At 41.0% G+C, this 20,182-nt stretch overlaps 1 protein-coding gene across 1 annotated transcript in view; it reads left to right on the top strand.

Annotated features, from left to right (window-relative positions):
• Nucleotides 1–345: 345 nt before the first annotated feature.
• LOC144769169 (extracellular calcium-sensing receptor-like) overlaps nt 346–20,182 on the top strand; it is a 236,937-nt gene continuing 217,100 nt past the window's right edge. The window contains exons 1-2 of the mRNA XM_078653185.1: nt 346–365; nt 13,193–13,484. Coding sequence (XP_078509311.1) covers nt 346–365; nt 13,193–13,484 — 312 coding nt within the window. The remainder of the gene's footprint in view (nt 366–13,192; nt 13,485–20,182) is intronic.

The following is a 20,182-nucleotide window of genomic DNA, read 5'->3' on the forward strand; positions in this document are numbered from 1 at the left end:
TCCGACTCTGGGCCGGAAGCTCCGCCTCCGGACCGCAAGCTCTGCCCCCAATCCGGAAGTTCCGCCTCCGGGCCGGAATTTCCGGCCCAAGTTCGGACTTAGAGTTAGTAGTCTTAAATCTATTCTGTGAATACCGAAAGATGTAAGTTTATTCTGTGAATCCCGAAAGTAGTAAGTTCACTCTGTGAATCCCGAAAGTAGTAAGTGCATTCTGTGAATACCAAATAGTAGTAAGTTTAGGATTTAGTCTTAAGTTCATTCTGTGAATCGGGCCCCTTGTCCCCATTTGCGATGCCCTTTTGCTGAAGACTCAATAGGCTGCACCACAGAAGTGTGCCATACCAGATGGCAGACCTTGTACCAAGGTAAGTTTATGTACTTTACAGTTTTAGTGAGAGGTAATGGATGTATTCAGTTGGATGACAACTGATGTTCCACATATTTGTTTATTTCATGTGAATATGAATGTTCAGTCTGCTAAACTGTAGTGTTCCATACCAGAGGGAAGACATTGTACCAAAGAGAGCCTGACTTGTTGGAACGTTTGATGTACCCAACTCTTGTTGTGAGAGGTAATGGATGTGGGGAATTTGAATATTCTAGTAGATCTTGGTTATTGACATCATTGAAAAACCGGCGAATGCCTGGAGGCTTAAAGCACAATAAGGCACGTCCTCATCATTGGTCTCTTTGAGTAAACTTTAGGTCTTCTGAAGACCTCCATCTCTTTGCAAGGTTGGTGAATTGATTATATTAAGCTGCACACTTCACAACATTGCCTGTTGACGGAACATCACACTCATCCTAGATGATTCTCAGCCAAAGCCTGAGGGTGATGGGGGAGGCAGAAGGCAGAAAAATTAGAGTAAATTCTCTCTATTGTACTTACAGAAGCTTAATGATCCATGGGGGATTTTTAATATTGCGAGCTTTCTTGTCGCAACAGTGAGACTTAGAAAAACCTGGCACCCCATGCTGGTATGAGAATACTGAAAAGTCCATGTTACTACTTTTTTAATACTTGCCTTTTTATCACTATGTTCATTGTAATGGTGTATTGCTCTTATTGTTTTACCCATACTGAAGATGTTATGTAATTCATGACTTTTGTCTTATTCCCTCCCTAATTTTCTTAACTCGCCCTATTATTGAAGTATCGGTTATGAAATTTTATTGTGTAATGTATGTGTTTTTACTGTGTACCGTGTGTGTTTTATGTAATTTATTGTAATCTAATGTACGGTACTTTTATGGTTTTCAGTAACCAAATAAAGTGGTTTGAATGAATGAGTAATGAAGAAGATGGTGTAAAAGTGAAGTGTGAACTAAGAAATAACACATTTTCTTAAAGGTAGGTATATGTATAGTGAAAAATATTGGTGGTCACATGCTGTGGCAACAGAACAGGACATTTAGATTAGCACCCTCAAGGAGCGGTCACGTGTGTCATGTTGGAGATCTCCATAGGAACTGTTGTTATACCAGGTGAGTTCTGTAGTGATTTCACACTTGCAGATGTCTCTTTTGATTATATTGCTGTGATGAAACAATGTTACGACGATTTAAGGTTCATGTAACATTGGTGTATATTCATAACTATACCATGTTGTTGTTCCTTAATTAGGCCTGGGTAGTGAACTTCGCTCCGTTCGTGGAGTTTGCATATTGTTCTGGACTCCGCGGAACTCACAGAGTGCAATAAACCGCTTTGCGATGAGGGGCGGAGTTTTTTCCCGACTCGCGCTCAGGAGCATCAGGAATACCAGCACAAACTGCAGTTCGTGCTGCACTCTGCCACTCGCAGAAATTTGCAGAGTCTTTTTGTAACTTCGCAGAGTTCAGCGTAGCAAAACTCCGCGCAGTACGCCCAGGCCTATCCTGAATAGCCCTACTCATCCTGTCATCTTCAGGGCAAATAGTTGGAACTTTGGATAGACACTGGTGTGTTGTCATTTGGATATGATACCTCACTGATGAATATGATTAAGTACAGCTCTACTTCAATGTCTATTATTTGCATTACTTCACAGGGACGTAGATAGCTAGCTGCACCTGTTCAAACATTACTTATCAGACAGCAGAGAGGACTGCCTCAAAAGTAGGTTTTGGCAATAATTTGATTTCTTTCATAATCTTTTTCAAACACTGAATGATGAGGAGTGTGGCGCATTCAGGCTTTATGTAATTGGTGCATTTCAGTTTAGAAACAAAAATCACCCTCATATTAAAAGAAAATTCTAATTAGGCTTATATTCTGTTACAATCTAACTTGTGTATGGATATGCTGTGATTTTTAAGCATGGTGCAGTATAACAAATGTTACTGGAGTACCATGTGTCAACAAGCAACTTATCATAATTTACATGAATGTACAGGATGCTTTAAGAGCTTGTTTATCAATACATCGGGACATGTAATGATTTATTATTAATAATTATCCAAATCTATCATGTAGAGAGAAATCTTTGCATGACATGATAATGAGAATAGTGATACACTTCTGAGATGCTCTGCGAGAATGTTTTTCAAAGATGGCACAGATTTCAATGTTGCTAGCGAATACCCTGTACAAAGGCAGTTGTGGTTAGACAGATTTCAGTGGTGCTATACTGTACTACGACTACTTAAATGTGTATATGTCGAATTAGGTACTTTTGTGTTTCATGTAGTAATATTTATTTGATTATTGATTTTTTATCACCAGCTGTATGGATTTCATTTCACTAAGAATTCCTAATATGCATTTAAGGATTCAGGCATTTTTTTCTTGACTTACAGGAAACTATAAATTGCTACAGTTAGCTCATCTCTTTGTAAATGTGTGTAGATGACCACTTCAGTTATGTTATGTTATGTTATTTGGATTTATAGCGCACACGTCTATTCATGAGTGTCCAGGCAGAATGTCTTTAGGAGAACAGGAGACTAGCAAATGAAAAGATAAGTTTGAAGATTTTTTTTAAATGCTGACAGGTCTTCAATACTGTGTAAAGCCAGGGGCAGTGCATTCCACACTGCCGCAGCCCTCCGAGTCAGAAACGTACCTCCCAACCTCTGCAACTGAAATCGGGGGATGGTAGGCAAGGACCAGTGATTTGAACTTTACCTGTTCTGCTACAGGAAGCCAGTGAAGGGAGCGCAAGTGGTGCCGCAGGCTATGTCTTGTGGAAATGCCAAGCAGAAGTCTGTCTGCCGAGTTCTGGACTACCTGCAACTTTTTAATCAGGTAGCCAGGGATACCAATGTAAAGTGCATTGGCATAATCCAGCCGTGACAAGATGAGGGCACGATTGCCTGTTTCTCTAGCTGCTTGAGGTAGGAGAGGAAAAAATGTTCTTAAAGTCTTGAGAAGGCCAAAGCAAGTACCGGCCAGCTTCGTGATGTGAAAAGAGAAAGAAAGACTCTCATCAAACCAAACCCTCAAGTTCTTCACCGGTTTCCCTTCAGAGGAGGGCAGGGGAAAATCAGGTGGCCACAGAGCTTCCCGGAACCTGTGAGGGAATTTTTCAAACAGCAAAATCTCAGATTTCTCCTCGTTGCTTTTTAGTTGAGCACCCACGAGCCACCTGAAAATGGAAGAGAGACAGTGATGAACTGCTGCAACAGAATTGTCATCAATGTCCCAGGTAAAGAGTAGCATGTGTGACATCGGTGTAGGACATCACCTTAGCTCCCGAACTCTCAGCCAGATGGACCAGGGAGTTCACATAAATGTTAAATAGAAGGGGACTGAGGGAGGACCCCTGAGGGACTCCCGTAGTCATATCATGATGAAGAGAGGCAGATGGAAGCAGCCAGATCTGCTAGGCCCGACCCTCAAGAAAAGACCTGAGCCAATTTCAGGCCGTCCCCGACACCCCTATCCTGGCCAGGCATGAGAGAAGAGAGTGACCATGTCGAACACCGCCGAGAGGTCTAGCAAAATCAATGCTGCCCTCCCGCTGGCGTCCAAACACTCCCGGAGGGCCTCCACCCCCTCCATCAGCACAGATTCCATGCTATGAGCTGCTCAGAACCCTGACTGAGCGGGATGCATCAGACCCTCTCTTTTGAAAAACTCCATTGGTTGTTTGGTGACAACCTTCTCACACACCTTGGACAGAGAAGGTAATAGAGAGATAGGCCTGTAGTTCCCTGGACTGCGTGTCAGGAGGTGATCCTCGCGCCTACGTAAAACATTCGGACTACATCTCCCAGCATTCTCATTATCAAGGGGAGGAGCATAATCTATATGAGTCATCCAGCGCGCACAGAACGTGCGTGTAATTCTGTTGGTTATTGGTGACAAGCAGGATTGTTTGTCATCTGTCTTCTGTCTTTGGAATTTCCCGTTGTTCAAGGAGCCTTCATTTATTGTCATTCTGGTTCCAGTGTTTCTGCCGAATCCTAGTTCGGTTCCTCGCCATTGTTGCTGGAAGGCTGCAGCTCACAGAAGTTTTCAATCTCCGACTTCTGCGCTAGGACTCTCGTTTAGAGCCGCGTGGTTGGAGCATCATTATATTCGGACATCTTCCCGGTTCCTCTCACGCTGAAGGAAGCGTTCGAGAGTCGAACTGTTCCAGGGGTTTCTTGTCCGGACTGTGTAACTAACTTTGGATTCCTGGTTTTCCTCCCGCTGAGTTAAGCGTGGAGGTGGAGGGCTCTGAGCTGAGGTTAGCTCAGGTAAGCGCTAACGTTCTTTTTTCCTCTTGCGCTGATCTGCAGATCACGACCTTGTTTATTACATGCTGTGGATTGGCGTGAGGGATCAAGGACCCTGTGTTTACTCGCGCTATTGTCGGGCGCTGGGAGTATTACACTTTTGGTTTTTTAAAGACTCTGAGTTTATTGTTTTATTTCTTACCGCTGGATGTGATCTGGAACAACTCATGTCCTATACTTCTAAGTTACATTCCTTTCTTGAGTCCTATCGTGGGGATATTTTCCTTCTTGTTTGGAGTGAAGCTTTCATGGTGGCATTGAATGTTACTTCTTGGTATGTATGGGCATTCACAGAGTGTTTGGGTTGAATGACGCTGCGATATTGAGAATAATGTTGTGTACCTTGTTTGTTATAGATTTATCGTTTCGTGGTCTTGGAGAGAAGTATTTCTATTGATGATCATTAGGTGGTTTCTTGGCAGAAGAGGCTTCAGCAGCTAGACCACAGGTATTAGTACAGCCTTAGCGAGACATTTTGAGTGTAGACTGTTTAAGCTGTGTATTTACACTGTGTTCTTCTTTTTAGGTATCCCCTTCCCAGCGGTTCCGGCCCACACCTTCTATTTTTTCCCTCACCTGATTGCCTCATTACTCTGTGATCATCCAGAGTTGGGGACGTCGGGAGGTGGACCCCTTTGTGCATCATATCGAATTCAGGGAGCAAACGTGGATCTGACACTGCGAGTGTCTAATGTCGGCTTTTTTATGAGTGGTAAGATCTTGGCCTGTTTTCAGGACACAGGGATGCTAGCTGTGTGGAGGGACAGATTGACAATGCTATTCACTTCGGGATTGATCGTCCCTTCTATCATGATGTGCTGCTCCAAGTGGCAAAACCTTTAATATATGCCCTGGCAATTGTTACCACTACATCAATAATATTGATGTTGTTTGTTGTGTATGTGATGTGCTTTCTTGCTGAGTGGTAGCAGTGCACTGGAGCCTACGAAGCTTCTATCAGATTACTATTTTTTGTATTTAAGAAGAGGGTGTCGGGGAGATAAGACAGAGCATTAACCCTGGATCGCAATGCATTGCCACCTAGAGTGACCACGTATGGGGAAATGCTGTTTCTTGCAGTTCAAATGAGTGTGAAGTCTGAGACATATTTAGACAGTACTTACCAATGTCCACTTTACCTTGGACTCCCACCTCATCGACAGAGTGCAGGATCTAGAACACCTCCTCTTAGTGCATGATTTTGAGTGGCTAGGACAACTGCCACCTTATGCTATAGCATGGCGGTGGGACCAAGCACTCTGAACAGAGCATTCACCCTCTCTATACCTAGCATGACCACTCCTTTTCACCCCTGCAGCATCCTTGCTCATGGACACTTGTTGAAACATAAGGGCTTCTGACCGGACTCCATTCGTCTGCTGGCTGACAGAATTTACCCTTCAGTTAATGGGTATGTAGTGGTGTAACTGTGATGTGCCTAACGTATCATTGGTGAGAGAAATCGCCATGCCTGTGCTCAACCAGGCTCTCAGCATGGACCTTCCTCCTTCCCAGGCAGACACAAGGAGGTTCTCACACCGGAAGAACATTGTCAGACCTGCTCCTGCCCTTTTGATGAATGCAATTGAACCAGCATGTTAGGAGTCATTGTAAATAGTTTGAAATAAAGTTGTTTTCCTGATGACTGTGCGTGTGTTTGTGTCAGTAAGACTCAGCCACTGGAGGTGCAATATCCCTTTCTGCCCTGGCAAGCACATAGTCCGTCTCCCAACACCCTGTGAGAAACCACCCACACTGAGCCCCACCATCCATTATTACCATGCTGGAAAGAACATGAGCACGCTGCAACACGCATACCAAGTGTTAATTAGTGTTAGAAGGGAGATTTAAAGCAGATATCCAACAACAAAATTTAAAGTTTGAAACTATGCCCTCTAGTAATTTTTACAGAAAGGGTCATTGAAATGTTTATTTTTAATTGGTCTGCTGCATCTCCCACTTATTTTTGCCCAACTAATAGCATGTATACATAAAAAGTAAACCTATAAAAGGTTAACATTGAAGAAGCGATTAGTTACTTAACTACAAAGCCAGTTCCCCAGTGCTCTTTCACCGATTCACATGCTTAAATATTTCCTGTGATCAGGCTGGGAATTTCTGGTAATGTTAACCCAGGAATGGCCAGTAATATAAAAGATCCATTGCTGGAGTAAAATCTGTATGCATTTTGTTCGAACTCCCACGGTCTTAGCTTCTTTATTTGGAGACCAGATCAATCAGAGTTATGAATTTATTTTGGTAATGGTGAGATCTCATGGCAGGGAACAAAGGGAAAACAGAGGGATAACAGGAGCCTGGCCTCCTGAATGTTCTATATATTTCACAATGTGTCATTACAGTAAATCATGAGGGGCCAAGAAGGGGATCCTCAACCACTCACCTTCAAAAAAGTCTCTGACATCAGATTTGTGGTCGATTTCAGAGGTACTTAAATGGTCTGATTAATATGTGAAAGAGGATATCAATGCCTCTGTTTCAGATGCCAGTCAGAATAAAAAAAAAATGTTTTCATCCTGAGAAACACTGACAGTTATTTTTAAAGTGACTTCCTTCAGATCAGCAACTTCAGTAGAGCTCAACTACATGGTAGGATGTGGCATTATTGCAAGAGCTGCTGACTGTGGAACTGTGAAACAATATTTGAGTCTTGACATTGGCTGAACATCCTGTGTTTCTAGATAAATCACATGGGGCCACATGTACAAAGTTAATTGTTTGCAATTATCAAATATTGAATTCTTGCCAATTTGCTAGTTGGTAATTGCATACGCCAATGTACAAATGTGTGTTGACACATTTTGCCATTCCCATTGGGTTGTAAATAGACGTACCCCATGAATATTAATAAGGTAAAATGCAAATGTTTTGCAGCTGCATTTCAGTCGCAAATCATTCACACATACCACTGCGATTCGGTATTGGGAAGGGACGCCCTAAGCACGCCCCTTCCTAATACCGAATCGCAAACCCAATTTGATATCCGGTAATAAGTTACTGAATTGTAAAGAGGGCCTGCAACCACAAAAAGCCTTTGTCCATGAGGCCCCAAATCTCCCTGTGCTTAAAAAAATTAAGGTGATCTTGTGGATTGTAACTGGTGCTTATGTAACGGGCTCCAATATTTTCGGTTAGAATTCGCACTATATAAAACTGCAAAGATAAGACCGAAGATAACATTCATGTAGTCCTATCTTTGAAATAAAATGATGGTGCTAATGATATTGTTGAATTGGAGAGAGGCCCTGCCTTTGAACACCAGGTTTACATAACTCTCAATGCTAATACATCTAATGATATGTATTCAGATATTAGATTTGAAGACTTTGTTATAGAGAAAAATCTATTTGAATCTAAATTGTGCATGCACACATCTCAAAGGGATAAGAGATAGATTCAGCAAAAGTGCACATCATGACCACAGTCTATTTTGCTGAAGTTTGGTATGATAATATTTAATGAGCAGCAGATTATTGTGTTGATTTTACAATTAAAACATGTATATTATATACTAGTTCTTTGTGCTGTGAACATTGTTAATAACATTCTTGAACTATGACTAATACGTAGTAGCTAGTGGTGACTAACATTTGTTTCTTTCCCACTTTTATACAGAGTACAATTGGTATAGCTCCATACTTCTAAATGAATTTAACTAACCATATCCAAATGAAAATGCACTAAAATACATGGGAGCCTGCAATCCCTCTATAAAAGACCATTTATAATTTGATCACACTACATGGGATTCTGAGATCCCTGTATAAATGGCAGTCACTAATTTCTTTATAATCTGTGACTTGTGACTCACTAAGTCCCCAATTATAAAAAGATGTCAGAATTTGACTGTCATAAAGTTATGACAGTCAAGTTCTGACATCACAGTGCCTGCTGCCAGAGCAAGGAGCTGAGGCGAAAGGCAGGTCAGGTGATGGAGCATAATTAAAACAGCTGTTTAAATCAACAAATGTAATGTTGCTTTTCTTTCTTCTGCTCTATTTTAATAGCTTACATTGACAAGCATTGAGAATACGTTTTTTTATTTAGCTCCTTAGAAACAAGCTGGAATCTTTCTGCATGTTTCTAAACATTCTGAGCTAGTACTAGTACTAGTTTCTAGTATCTGTTTGCAACAAATATCTAACATGTTTTTGATGTGTTTAATTTTGCTCTGGGGGTTTGTTTTTATTCTTCATGTTTGCAAACATGATAGCTCTTTCAAACAAAAGAGTTGTGCACAAAGGGCGTAAGTAGTTTGTGGGAAAGGCAATGGTGACACCATGTATTATTTAGGACAAAGTAGCCCCTGACATACATGATAAGGAGATTGCAAGTCACCTCAGCATCCCATAAGCTTATGAAGGAACTCTACCTTTAAACTTGTTCCTATATGGTTATGGAACTCCTCAGTGACTTACTATATCCTTATAATGTAGGGCAGGGGGTATTTTATCCCTTACATTACAAGTGACAGTCACATGTAATCCTAAATACCAGTCTAATTTATTTAATGTTATCTGTGAAAGTGACCGTCATAAATAATTTCTTTAACTGACACATGGCTTCATGAGGGTTCCTCACCGGACATAATCTCTGCCCTCTCTGCCAACTTTGCTCTTACAGGGATTAACAGACCTCCCAGAGTAGGTGGTGGCATAACCATTATTTACGAAAAAGACTATAGATGCAATATTAAAGAGCTTCAAATTCCTAATTGTGAGGCATGTCACTTTTCTCTATCAGTTTCAACTAAATTTACTCTCTCTGGGTACCTCATTTATCGCCATCCTGGACCGTCAAGTATCTGGTGTGCAAGTTTACCATATTATTTGGTGTCTATCATTTTTCAGGCAGCAGATTTTTCTTTGCTCAGCGATATCAATTTACACCTTGAGGATCCCGAATACAAGTTATCGGTAGCACTCATAGAGGACATGAGATCTCTTAATCTTCCTCTTTTGTATTCTGCCGCCACCTACATTGCAGGCCATCTTTTGGACCCTATCTTCTCCAACCTTTCACTCCTCTCTGCTTACCTTCCGGTCCAACTTAGTCGGACCAACCATTTTGCGGTACCTTTCAATATTACAGTCCCTTCCTCTCCGGCTAATTGATTGTCCTGACAAACTCATAACAGGCACTGGGCTAAATTGGATATGGAGGAATTAAACAAACTCCTCTTTTATACCCTTCTAGTTCTATCTTCTAGACTGGATACTGACCAAATCCCTGTACACCGTTGGCTCAAAAGTGCCACGGCTTAAATTATGCTTCGATCTTCTAAATTACAGGGCAGAGTTTTCCCTCTGGCACCCTGGTTTAATGACAGCCTCCGCTTAGAAAAAAAGGCTTCTAAAGCTTTGTAAAGAGTCTGGAGGAAGCACTATACATCAGTGGCTAAGGCTGCTTATGTGTCTGCCTTGAAAAAATGTCAAGCCTCCAGTAAAGCTGCACAGGCAGCTTTTTATACTGAAGTAATCTCTAATGCTCACAACTGTCAAAAGCTTTGCTCATTTACACTGTCCCCCCTCCCTTTTCCATCAACAATGTGATGAACTTGCCTTGTTTTTTCTAAACGAAGTCAAGACAATTCCCTGGCTATTAGAAGCTGATGCTTCTAAGCTTGTGACTCAATCTCTGGCTGTTCAAACACCCGGTCCATCAGTTCCTCATCTCGGGGGCGGTCAGCATACTGTGAAGTCGGACAGATCCTTGAGAATTATGTGTGGCTTCTTCTGGACCTTGAAAAATTGCAAACCTTAATGGCTACCATTAAGTCTGGTTCCCCACTCAACCCCCTTTCCACCATTTAAATTTAGCCAACTTGAGGAGGCACCCCTCAGGGTAGTGTTGGACCTCCTAAATTTCTCCTTGGTCATGGGGGAGGTTCCTCAAAACTGGAAGCAAGCCTTGATACTCTCTTTGCTCAAGAAGAAGGTGCTTGACCCTCAGTGCTGGTCCAAGTTCAGGCCAGTTTCACTTTTCTCAGTTTTTTCCCAAATTTTGGAAAAACATGTTAATATTCACCTCTCCTACTTCGTGACCGACTTCCAATGTGCTTCACCCTTCCCAGTCTAGGTTTATGGTGGGGTTTAGCACCAAATCCACCCTACTGAGAGTCACTGAGTTTCAGAGACAAGAACTTGACTCTGGTGGGACAGCTGCGCTTATCCTCTTAGATTTAAGTGCAGCCTTTGATACGGTCTCACACTATATTCTCTTGGATAGACTGGAGGCTTTAGGCATTTGCCAACACTGCTTTGAAATGTTTGCCCTACTTTCTGAAGGATCAAACTTGTCAGCTCTTTTCATCGAACAACACTTCAACTACTCTAACACTGACCTCGGGGGTTCCGACAGGGGTTAATTTTGAGCCTCTGTTGTTTAACATCTACCTTTGCCCGTTAATGGATGTGACTGAAGAATCTGGTCTCACCGTATTCTCGTATGCAAATGATTCTCAGATTATTTTTTCACTATCCAATGCTCAAAACAAAGACCCTTCCCCTCTCAGGCAAAATTTCTCTACTGATGCACTCTGGATGAAAACAAACACCCTCAAACTCAACGTGGATAAAACCAAAGTCCTGATCCTCGGAAATAACCCTTATCTCTGGGGAGTCAGACATTGGCCTGCCATATTGGGGCCTTTGCCTGTTTCGGTGGATATATTCAATAATCTCGGTTTCATTATTAATAAAAATCTCTCCCTGACACCACAGGCCTCTAAGCTTACTGCTTCCTGTTTTTCCATTCTGAAATGGCTTAAGAAAATACTCTGTCTGATCCCCTTAAGTTCACAAAGAACAGTGCTGCAAGCTCTAGTCACTTCCAGATTGGATTATGGAAATGTTTTGTATCTGGGTGCTGACAAAGCATTGATTCATCACTTGCACATCATCCAAAATTTTCAGCTGCTTACATGTTTGTCAGTTTCTCCCTTGCTGCAGGGACTGCACTGGCTGAGAGTTGACAAATGGATTAAGTTCAAGGCCTTGTGTTATATGTTTTGCACTAGGCACAGTCTTGCTCCTTCTTACATCCAAGCCCTTGTGTCTCCATATGTTCACACGTGTGTGCTGAAATCAGTCAACCTTGCACTGTTTTTGGTGCCCAGGTTTCTAAGAGCTCGTCTTAAGGGGCGCTTCTTTTCCATGTTGGGCCTGAAACTCTCTGCCGTTTGCTCTCAGATCCTCAGATCTCAGATCCTGTAAATTCACTGGTTCAGTTCCGTAAAAACCTAAAAACGTCACTTTTTAGCAGCCTGGATTAAACCTCGCCTTCTTAGATATTCCTCTTGCTACGCCATACTACTGTCCGCCGATAGCACCGAGAGACCCTTTGGGGTAGCTGTGCACTCCATAAGGTTCTTAATAATACATACAATCATAAAGTGACATGGCTGTTCAACCTAACCAAAACAGCAGCCAAGGTTAAAGCGAGGCCACAAAGCATCAATTTAACTGTAGTTTAAACAATGAAAATGAAAACTGGCTTTTCATTCTTCTGATCTGTTTTTCCAAAACAAACAGAGACGACCAGAAAGGAATTATTTATAGCAATATATTTATTATTTACAAACTAAATAGCTTTATAAGGAAAATAGCATCTCTGAGCATTTTACTACACATTTTGAACCACAGTAGATGTTAATGTGACTTATATTGAACTGATTCTAATATCGTTTTACAACAAATACAAACTGGCTTTTCATGTGCTTAATTCCGTGGCATATTGCTGACACCAAGGATTTACCCCTTCGATGCTCATGACGAGCTCAGCTCGTCATGAGGTATACCTCCAGGGTGCTCATGACGAGCTGAGCTCGTCATGATCACACTCGTTTTTATTGCTGTCCAGCACAGCAGAGGGATCTCTCAAGCAGTCATGAGGTTAAGCAGTTTGTGAGAATGGTAAGGGTGTGGCCATGTAATCTAGGGAATACAATATCACCTTCCATACCTATGGCTATTATAATTTACCTCACATTTCCATAATCGTATAAAGGAACTCTGCATTCGGCCCCATTCCTCTATATGATCATGGAACTCCACAATGACAGCCACTTTAATTGCAATGTACAGAAAGGGGTACTTGATATGACCTATAAAATACTTTCTATATAGCTATGTCTCTGTCATACCAAGTATCTGCATAGCTTACTCTGTGGATGATTATTTCATATTGGCCTCCATGACTTAACAAATAGCTTTCCCATGCAAAGACAAAGTTTGTTCTCGCACAATGGTATATCCTAATCGGTGAAGGATTATAGAATGTGACCCAAATCAAGTCTGTCTTCTTCCCAACTCCACCTGCATAATTATGCCACTCGGGCTCTAAAGTGAAGCATCAGGCTGCAATGCTTTTTCCTAACATAGTGATATGCAGAATACTCACCATATTAGATTTATGGTATTATATGTAGAGCCCTCACAAAAACGTTATCACATTTTTTTTCTTCTTTTAATAGCATTCACACTGACAATTACCAATGTGCTCTCGCCATGGTTTTTGCAACGAAGGAAATTAACAACAATCCTACATTTCTACCTGGAATAAACCTGGGATTCAAAATTTACGACTCTTGTTATTCTGAAGCTTCTGCTGTTGAGGGGACTTTGTGGTTGCTCTCAGGTCACCAGACGACTGTCCCAAATTACAGTTGTTCCTCAAAGTTCAAACCAGCAGCTATCATTGGAGATAAATCATCTGCAGCAGTCCTTCCTATGGCCAGAATTCTTGGTGTCAGCAGATACCCTCAGGTAGGATATGGACATACATTCCATAGCTAGTTCAGGAGAAAACAATATTCTATGATAATGTCTTTAAAAATTTATGATGAAATGAAATTGTACATACAAATGTGGGTAAAGTAATAATGTTCATAATATCTATTTACTTTATATAAATAAATTGTTTCTGCTTTGAGTAAAATATTACTCTTGTGGAACTGCAGTATGTTTCAGCTGCAAAATATATGTAGAAAATGTATTTATTTGAAGGTTTTTATATAGCACTAGCTCCACCCAAAGGTATCAGAGCGCTTTACATCAACAATGGCACTACTCAAGGAAGCAGCAATAGCAATGCATGAAAACAAATTCAACAGTTGGTCAGATAAAGATTAGAAGGAACCATTTAGAGTACATAGTGTGAGGAGTACTAATCATATATGCAGAACATCAATTTAACGAAACAATAATGTCGTAGTAGAAAGATATTTTACAGTGTACCAAGGAGGACTCAGGAAAGCAGCAATAGCAATGCTCGAAAGAATTTCAACTGTTGATTAGACAAAAATAAAAAGGAACCATTTACAGTACATATTGTGAGGAGAGCAAATAAGATAAACAGAACATCATTTGAAAGAACAAGAATGGTTGCTTAAGGCAGTAGGAGGGACAAAAGTCAAAAAGGAGGTTAAAGTCCACAATATTTCGAGAGGAAGTGTATTTTAAGGTTTCTTTTGAAGTTGGCAGAGGAGGTGTTGCAGCAAAGGTTTTTGGGTAGTGCTTTCCAGATGGTAGGGGCCTTGCCAGAGAAGGAGCGGGATTGTGAGGAGCTTTTCTTAAATAGAAGGGGTATGAGAAGAAGAGAGTTGGTGCTTCTCAGTGTTCAGGTGCAGTCAGCTTTTTTGAGTTTAGTTGATAGGTAGGTTGGAGTCTTCTGATAGAGGGCTTTGTGCATAATACAGGCAATTTTATAGGAGGATCTACCTTCAATGGGGAGCCATTTGAGGGCCTTGAGGGCAGGTGAGATGTGGTCAAAACTTTTACAGTCTGTTGTAAGTCTGGCTGCGAGGTTGAGGGCGGATTTGATGGGGGTAAGGTGGATTTTGGGAGTACCAGAGAGAAGAGCATTTCCGTAGTCAATTTTGGAAAGGACAAGTGATTGGGTAATAACTTTGAAGTCTTCAGCTGGAATAACTGGTTTGATTTTTTTGAGATGCCGGAGTGTGAAAAGTGCACTTTTTGCTGAATTTTTAACATGGGAGTTTAGTGTAAGATTATTGTTGATGGTGATGCCGAGTGATTTGACAGATTTGGGGAGGGAGAGAGGGCAGTTTAGGGCATTAAGGTCTGCGATCCATCTTTGAATTGGGAGAGGGTTATTTTTAGGCGAGAAGAGGATGATCTCAGTTTTGTTTGGGTTGGGTTTAAGATGGTTGTTGTGGAACCAAGTTTGGATCTTGGTTAGTTCTGTGTTGAAGTGTAGGATATCAGAATGGGATTTTATTTTATAGTACAGTTGAGTGTCATCAGCGTACAGTTGATAATTGATTTTTGCTTGCTTAAGTATAATTGATTTTTGCTTGATTAAGGGGTTCCATAAAGAGTTTGAAAAGTGCAGGAGAGAGGATGGATCTGCGATTACGATTTGCGTCACTTTTGTGATGCAAACAAGGTGCAAAATCTTACTAAATCTCCCCTTCAGAGTATGTTTTTATGACATTACTCAAAATGTCCCAATTTATGGGATTAGGATTACACTCATGGCATTGTTTCTCAAAATGTTCTTTTGACCTTCATATCTCAGGACACCATGTTGGAGATTTTACCATTTACGTGTTCTAAGATCCCTTATGATTGCTATTATAATTGATGAATGTGTAAAGAATTAATGACCAGTGGGGGTGACTTAGAAACAAAGGTGAACTCAAGTTATAAATACAGCACCAGATTCGATGTCAACTGAATTTAATCCTCTGTAAAACAATAATATAATAATAACACTAGTGTAAAAGAGGTTGCAATTGTCAGCAGTATTCCACAAAACCCCTTATCAACTGTTAACGTGAAACCAATAAGGAATTTATTTTTAGGGTGAATGTATGTAAACAATAAGCAGGCTACTAGTCTACATTTTGTAACTCGCCTCTTAATTGATAGTGCCTGTTTACAGCCATACAATGAGTAATACATACTTTTAAGGAGGTGGCTAATTGCAAGACCTCCAACCAAAATGTACTTAATATCTTCTGGATTTATCCTCTGTATATAAATACAAAAAGAATAATAATAGTCCTAGTGCAAGAAAGGTTACACTTGCATTGCATAGCATTATTTAAGCAATCTCTAAAACCCCTGTAATGTGTCAATGAGTAACCAATAAGAAATACATTTTTTTCTGGTGTGTGTATGAGAAAAGTAAGTAAGTAAGTTAGTAATCCTAGATTTTGTGACTCACCTCTTAATTGGTAGTGCGATTTTACAACCATAGAGTGATCTACAAATAAATTAAAACATGGGTAATCAGTAAAAAACGTGTTAGGCCTTTAGTGTGCCCTACTTGTTTTCCTGTTAACAATCATAAAGTCAGAATGTGTCTGAAAAAAGAAAACATCATCACCACCAGTTTGAAACAATTGATCAATGGAGAGTAGAGAGCACTACGTCTGGCAAGTGCTTTCCCACTTTTATGCTCCAGACACAGCAAACATATCAGGAATTTATTAGCATAAGTCATTACCCAGAATCGTGCCAGCCCATCAATCCCAAACCAGCAATTAGTCACCCTCACAACCCAAAATATGTAGAATATTTGGTTGTTTGGCTACCACCCAACCCAAAACAGTCTGATATCTGACCAAAAATTACGCAGTCCTGTAAAGTTGGCAACCTGCACTAACTCACGACTCCATATGTATCTTTTTTGTGTCCATTGGATAAAACCCTAAAGTGTCCTGACTCAATGGGGGACCGTTGGTAAAATCATATACAACTATTATTTATAGTTCAGTACTGGTTGCTACCACGGTTTTGTCCTGATGATGACCCTGTCTAAAATCATTTTTGAATGTTCGAAACATTAGCAAGTAATCTAGTGAACTGATATTCATTATAATAAAACACACACTGTACTCCTAGTCTGAGTCCCGTAGTAAAAATGTACCTTCGTATCAGTCCCTAGAATTGAATATATGCTTTGTATATAGCACCACTGCACATCTTTTCACTTTTGTCACTATTCAGCTTCACTACGCTGTTATGTTGGGGCACCTGAAATATGACACAATGTGTCTTTTGCATGCTATTGACATGATTTTTCAGTGAATACAATTAACTGTATATTCGCAATGCAACTGTTGTTTCCTCCAAGGGAACTAGTATCTCTATAACATAGTTGAAGAGAAAAATCCTCAACTATTTCCTGCACAATTTGAACATTTAAGCGACAGCTTTGATGTGTATGGGCAGATCATTTCAGGCCTTATGATCAAGGAATGAGAAGGCACCACCAGCAGTTCTGGTTCTACGCATATATAGGATGTGTACGAGTAGGAGTCCGGCTGTGCAGAGGTGCATGTAAGATTTCTGGATTCTGATGCATTTGTTGAAGTATGCTGGGCCAGTGTTGTGTAAGGCTTTGAATGTGTGTATGAGAAGTTTGAAGAGATCTCACATGTGAATGCAGAGCCAGTGAAGGTCTTTGAGGTGCGTAGTGATCTGCGTGCAGGGTGGAAGGTTGAGGATGAGCCTGACTGTTGTTTTCTGGATGGTTTGAAGTCATCTAGTCAGTTGAATGAGGGAGTCATTGAGTATCAAGACGAGTGCAGCACAGATGGGGTCAAGTCCTTTGGTGAAGATGAAGTGATGGCATGTGTAGCTCTCCTTCCTTTACTAGCAGCCTTTAACCAATGCAATATCTCCATGAAAGCATAGTTAGCTAAGCTTTTCCTACCTGTTCATGTCTCTATCTCTTTCAAAGTCCTGACTAATCCTGCATATGTGCCATGTGAACGTTGACTGATGTCTTCTGTGGCAGTCACCTAATGTTCAGGAAGATGTGTCTTTCATGTGCTTTTAGGGCACTCGCTGTACTAAATTCAACTCCTTCCAGTTTATAGATTCAAACTGGGGGGTTCTGAGGTTGCCTTTGGGCCTACATTTCTCGCACTGCCTTTGAAACTAAGGTAAACCTGTTGGAGAAGACTGTCCTAAGTTCCCTAATGACCGCATCAAAAAGTACTAAAGGCATTTCGTTTTGCTGCATAGTGTGCTTCGTCACAACATGGCCTATGTTCAATCCACCATTATGTGCATTGTGGTGACTATAATGCACTTGTCATATGACACACAGAACACCTACCATGTTCTGATGGTGGATAAAGGTGCCAAGCAGGCCATAAGCAAGTCCATGATTTCCTCCTGTAGAATAAACAATTTGTGAGTCTGCTTGCCTACTGAATTTGTGGCCTATGGAAGTTTGTACCCATGCACAGCCATTGAAATGTATATGTTAGGGCAACTCCACCTCAGTCAATTTCCCCATACTTCACTACTACATAGGACAACATAAAGCAAGTTGGGAAACACAGGACTGGCTAGGTTGGGAACTTTGGACAAAATACCAACTCTTCTGCTTCATTCCTTGCTTAGAATAGACTCTGCAATGACAGCCTGGTCAGGTATTTCTCTCTGTTCCAATAATCTGGTTAGCAAAGTGCCATTCTTGCAGCCCTGTACACAGCAGATGAAGTAGAGGCTACTGCTTTTACAGCAGTAAGACGTTCCATGACGAAGAAACGAAAGTAAAGGAAATACATTGGTCTTTATGTAATTTTCAGACGGTAAGCTACATTCTGATTGAAAGTTGCCAACTGGATCAGGAGGGGAAACATCTTCTTATACCATCTGCAAGTTTTACAAATCACATTATATAGCTAAAGTAAAGGTCATACTTATCCAGTCTGTCCATGTACTTATTGTTATCAAGTATACAAGTGGATCTGTAATCTTCAGCTAACTGACACCATTGATTGTAGTGACCATGTATACATTCAGCCTATCTGAGAATTTGACTGCAAGCAGTTTGTTAGAACACAACACTCGGTTCTGGGATTTTTGGGGCTTCTTACAAACAAGCTCCTGTACGTGTCCTTTGCATTGGTATTGAACTTTACTACATGCCATAGTGCCAGCTTTGTACAGCACTCTAGCCAGCTCCATTCCTGTATTAAATATGCCCACATAAAGATCATATGAAGGAGTGATTGGACAAGCTCTGATATTATACATTCTCAGGCTTTATACATAACCAGAAGAGATCTCACAGAGCCTTTACATCTTGATACCATAATGAGCTATATTGCTCAGTATGTACTGCCTGAACAGCTGCTGGACTTTGTACAGCATCAAGGACTCATCAATGGCTATATTCTTTCCAGGACTATAAATCGCTTGAAACCTGGCAGACAAATGTTCCATGACATGTCGAATTTTCAACAACCTGTCATGGTATGGATGTGTGAGGGGCAATGCAGCAGAATTATTAATCCCAATGCCTGCTCTTGACAGGTGCAAAGCTGGGGGTCGCCCAAACTGTGTGAGTACGCCAGTAGGACTGTACGCTTAATTTATGAACAATCCCTATGTTGTGAACTGCAAACAACTTTTACATTGCGGATTTTACATCGCATGCAAACACAACATGGTTGTTACAACGACTGCGTTGTTACAATGCAGTGATATTAAGAAGCAAGTCTTTACAATGACTTGCGCTAGATGGTGCCCTAGACTATGGTACAGTATGATTTACTATTCCAACACTTTCCTAGTGTTGCACACACTGGAGTTGGAATAGTAAATAATACTATTCCTAAGTCCAGCGCAGCATCTAGCGCAAGTTGCTGTAACAACTTGCGTTGTAATGGCAGTGCGTTGTGGCAACGCGGTCGTTTTAACAAGCATGTTGTGAATGCTTCGTGGAGTAAAATCCGCGATGTAAGGAGTCATATTCATTGTGAACTCTCCCCATGTTGAGGTAAATTTATTCAATTCCCAACCTGGAGAGTAAGTCCAGCAGTGTTTCCTAGAATGGAGCCCACAAGTGCTTTCATGCTCACTCAGGAATTGTTTGGCTTGCAAATGTATTTGGTACACAATTTCCTCAAGGAAGTCAACATCCTAGAAGAGATGGATGTTGTCAAAAGGCAAAACATTTGTGTAGTAGTTTCCTTTGTAACTCTTTGGACATGTTCTTTGCATGTGCTACCTGTGATGTCATTGTCATAGTGATAGAATCTCTGTTTTTGAATCTCTGGGACCTGGTTGTCAGTTCCTGGAAGCTGTGGAGACATACAGCCAATAAAGTACATGTTCCTGTACCAAGTTGTGAAGAGTGCTTACTTCAATTTGCCCTAATGACTTTACATCCAGCGTGTCCATTGAATGGGGGGATTTGGGCTGCAGTAAATTGGTAGAAACTCAAGAGAGCCCTCTGCCTGTGCTTGCTAATATATGTGCCTGATCTCCAGGTTGGGCTACCCTGCTATTGTCTCTCCCTTGCACAGACTGTGCTTGTGAAGAGACACCTCGACTGCCAATACCATATTCCTCAGAATCACTGGAAGACATGGCATTGGATGGAACTTCATCAACTGAAAAATCTCTTCCAGATTCTGCTCCATTACCCTTGCTGTCCGATGCTCTCACAGAAACTGATCCAGTTTCAGAGCTGT

This window comes from Lissotriton helveticus, chromosome 7 (genome assembly GCF_964261635.1).
Source record: "Lissotriton helveticus chromosome 7, aLisHel1.1, whole genome shotgun sequence".
NCBI lineage: Eukaryota > Metazoa > Chordata > Amphibia > Caudata > Salamandridae > Lissotriton > Lissotriton helveticus.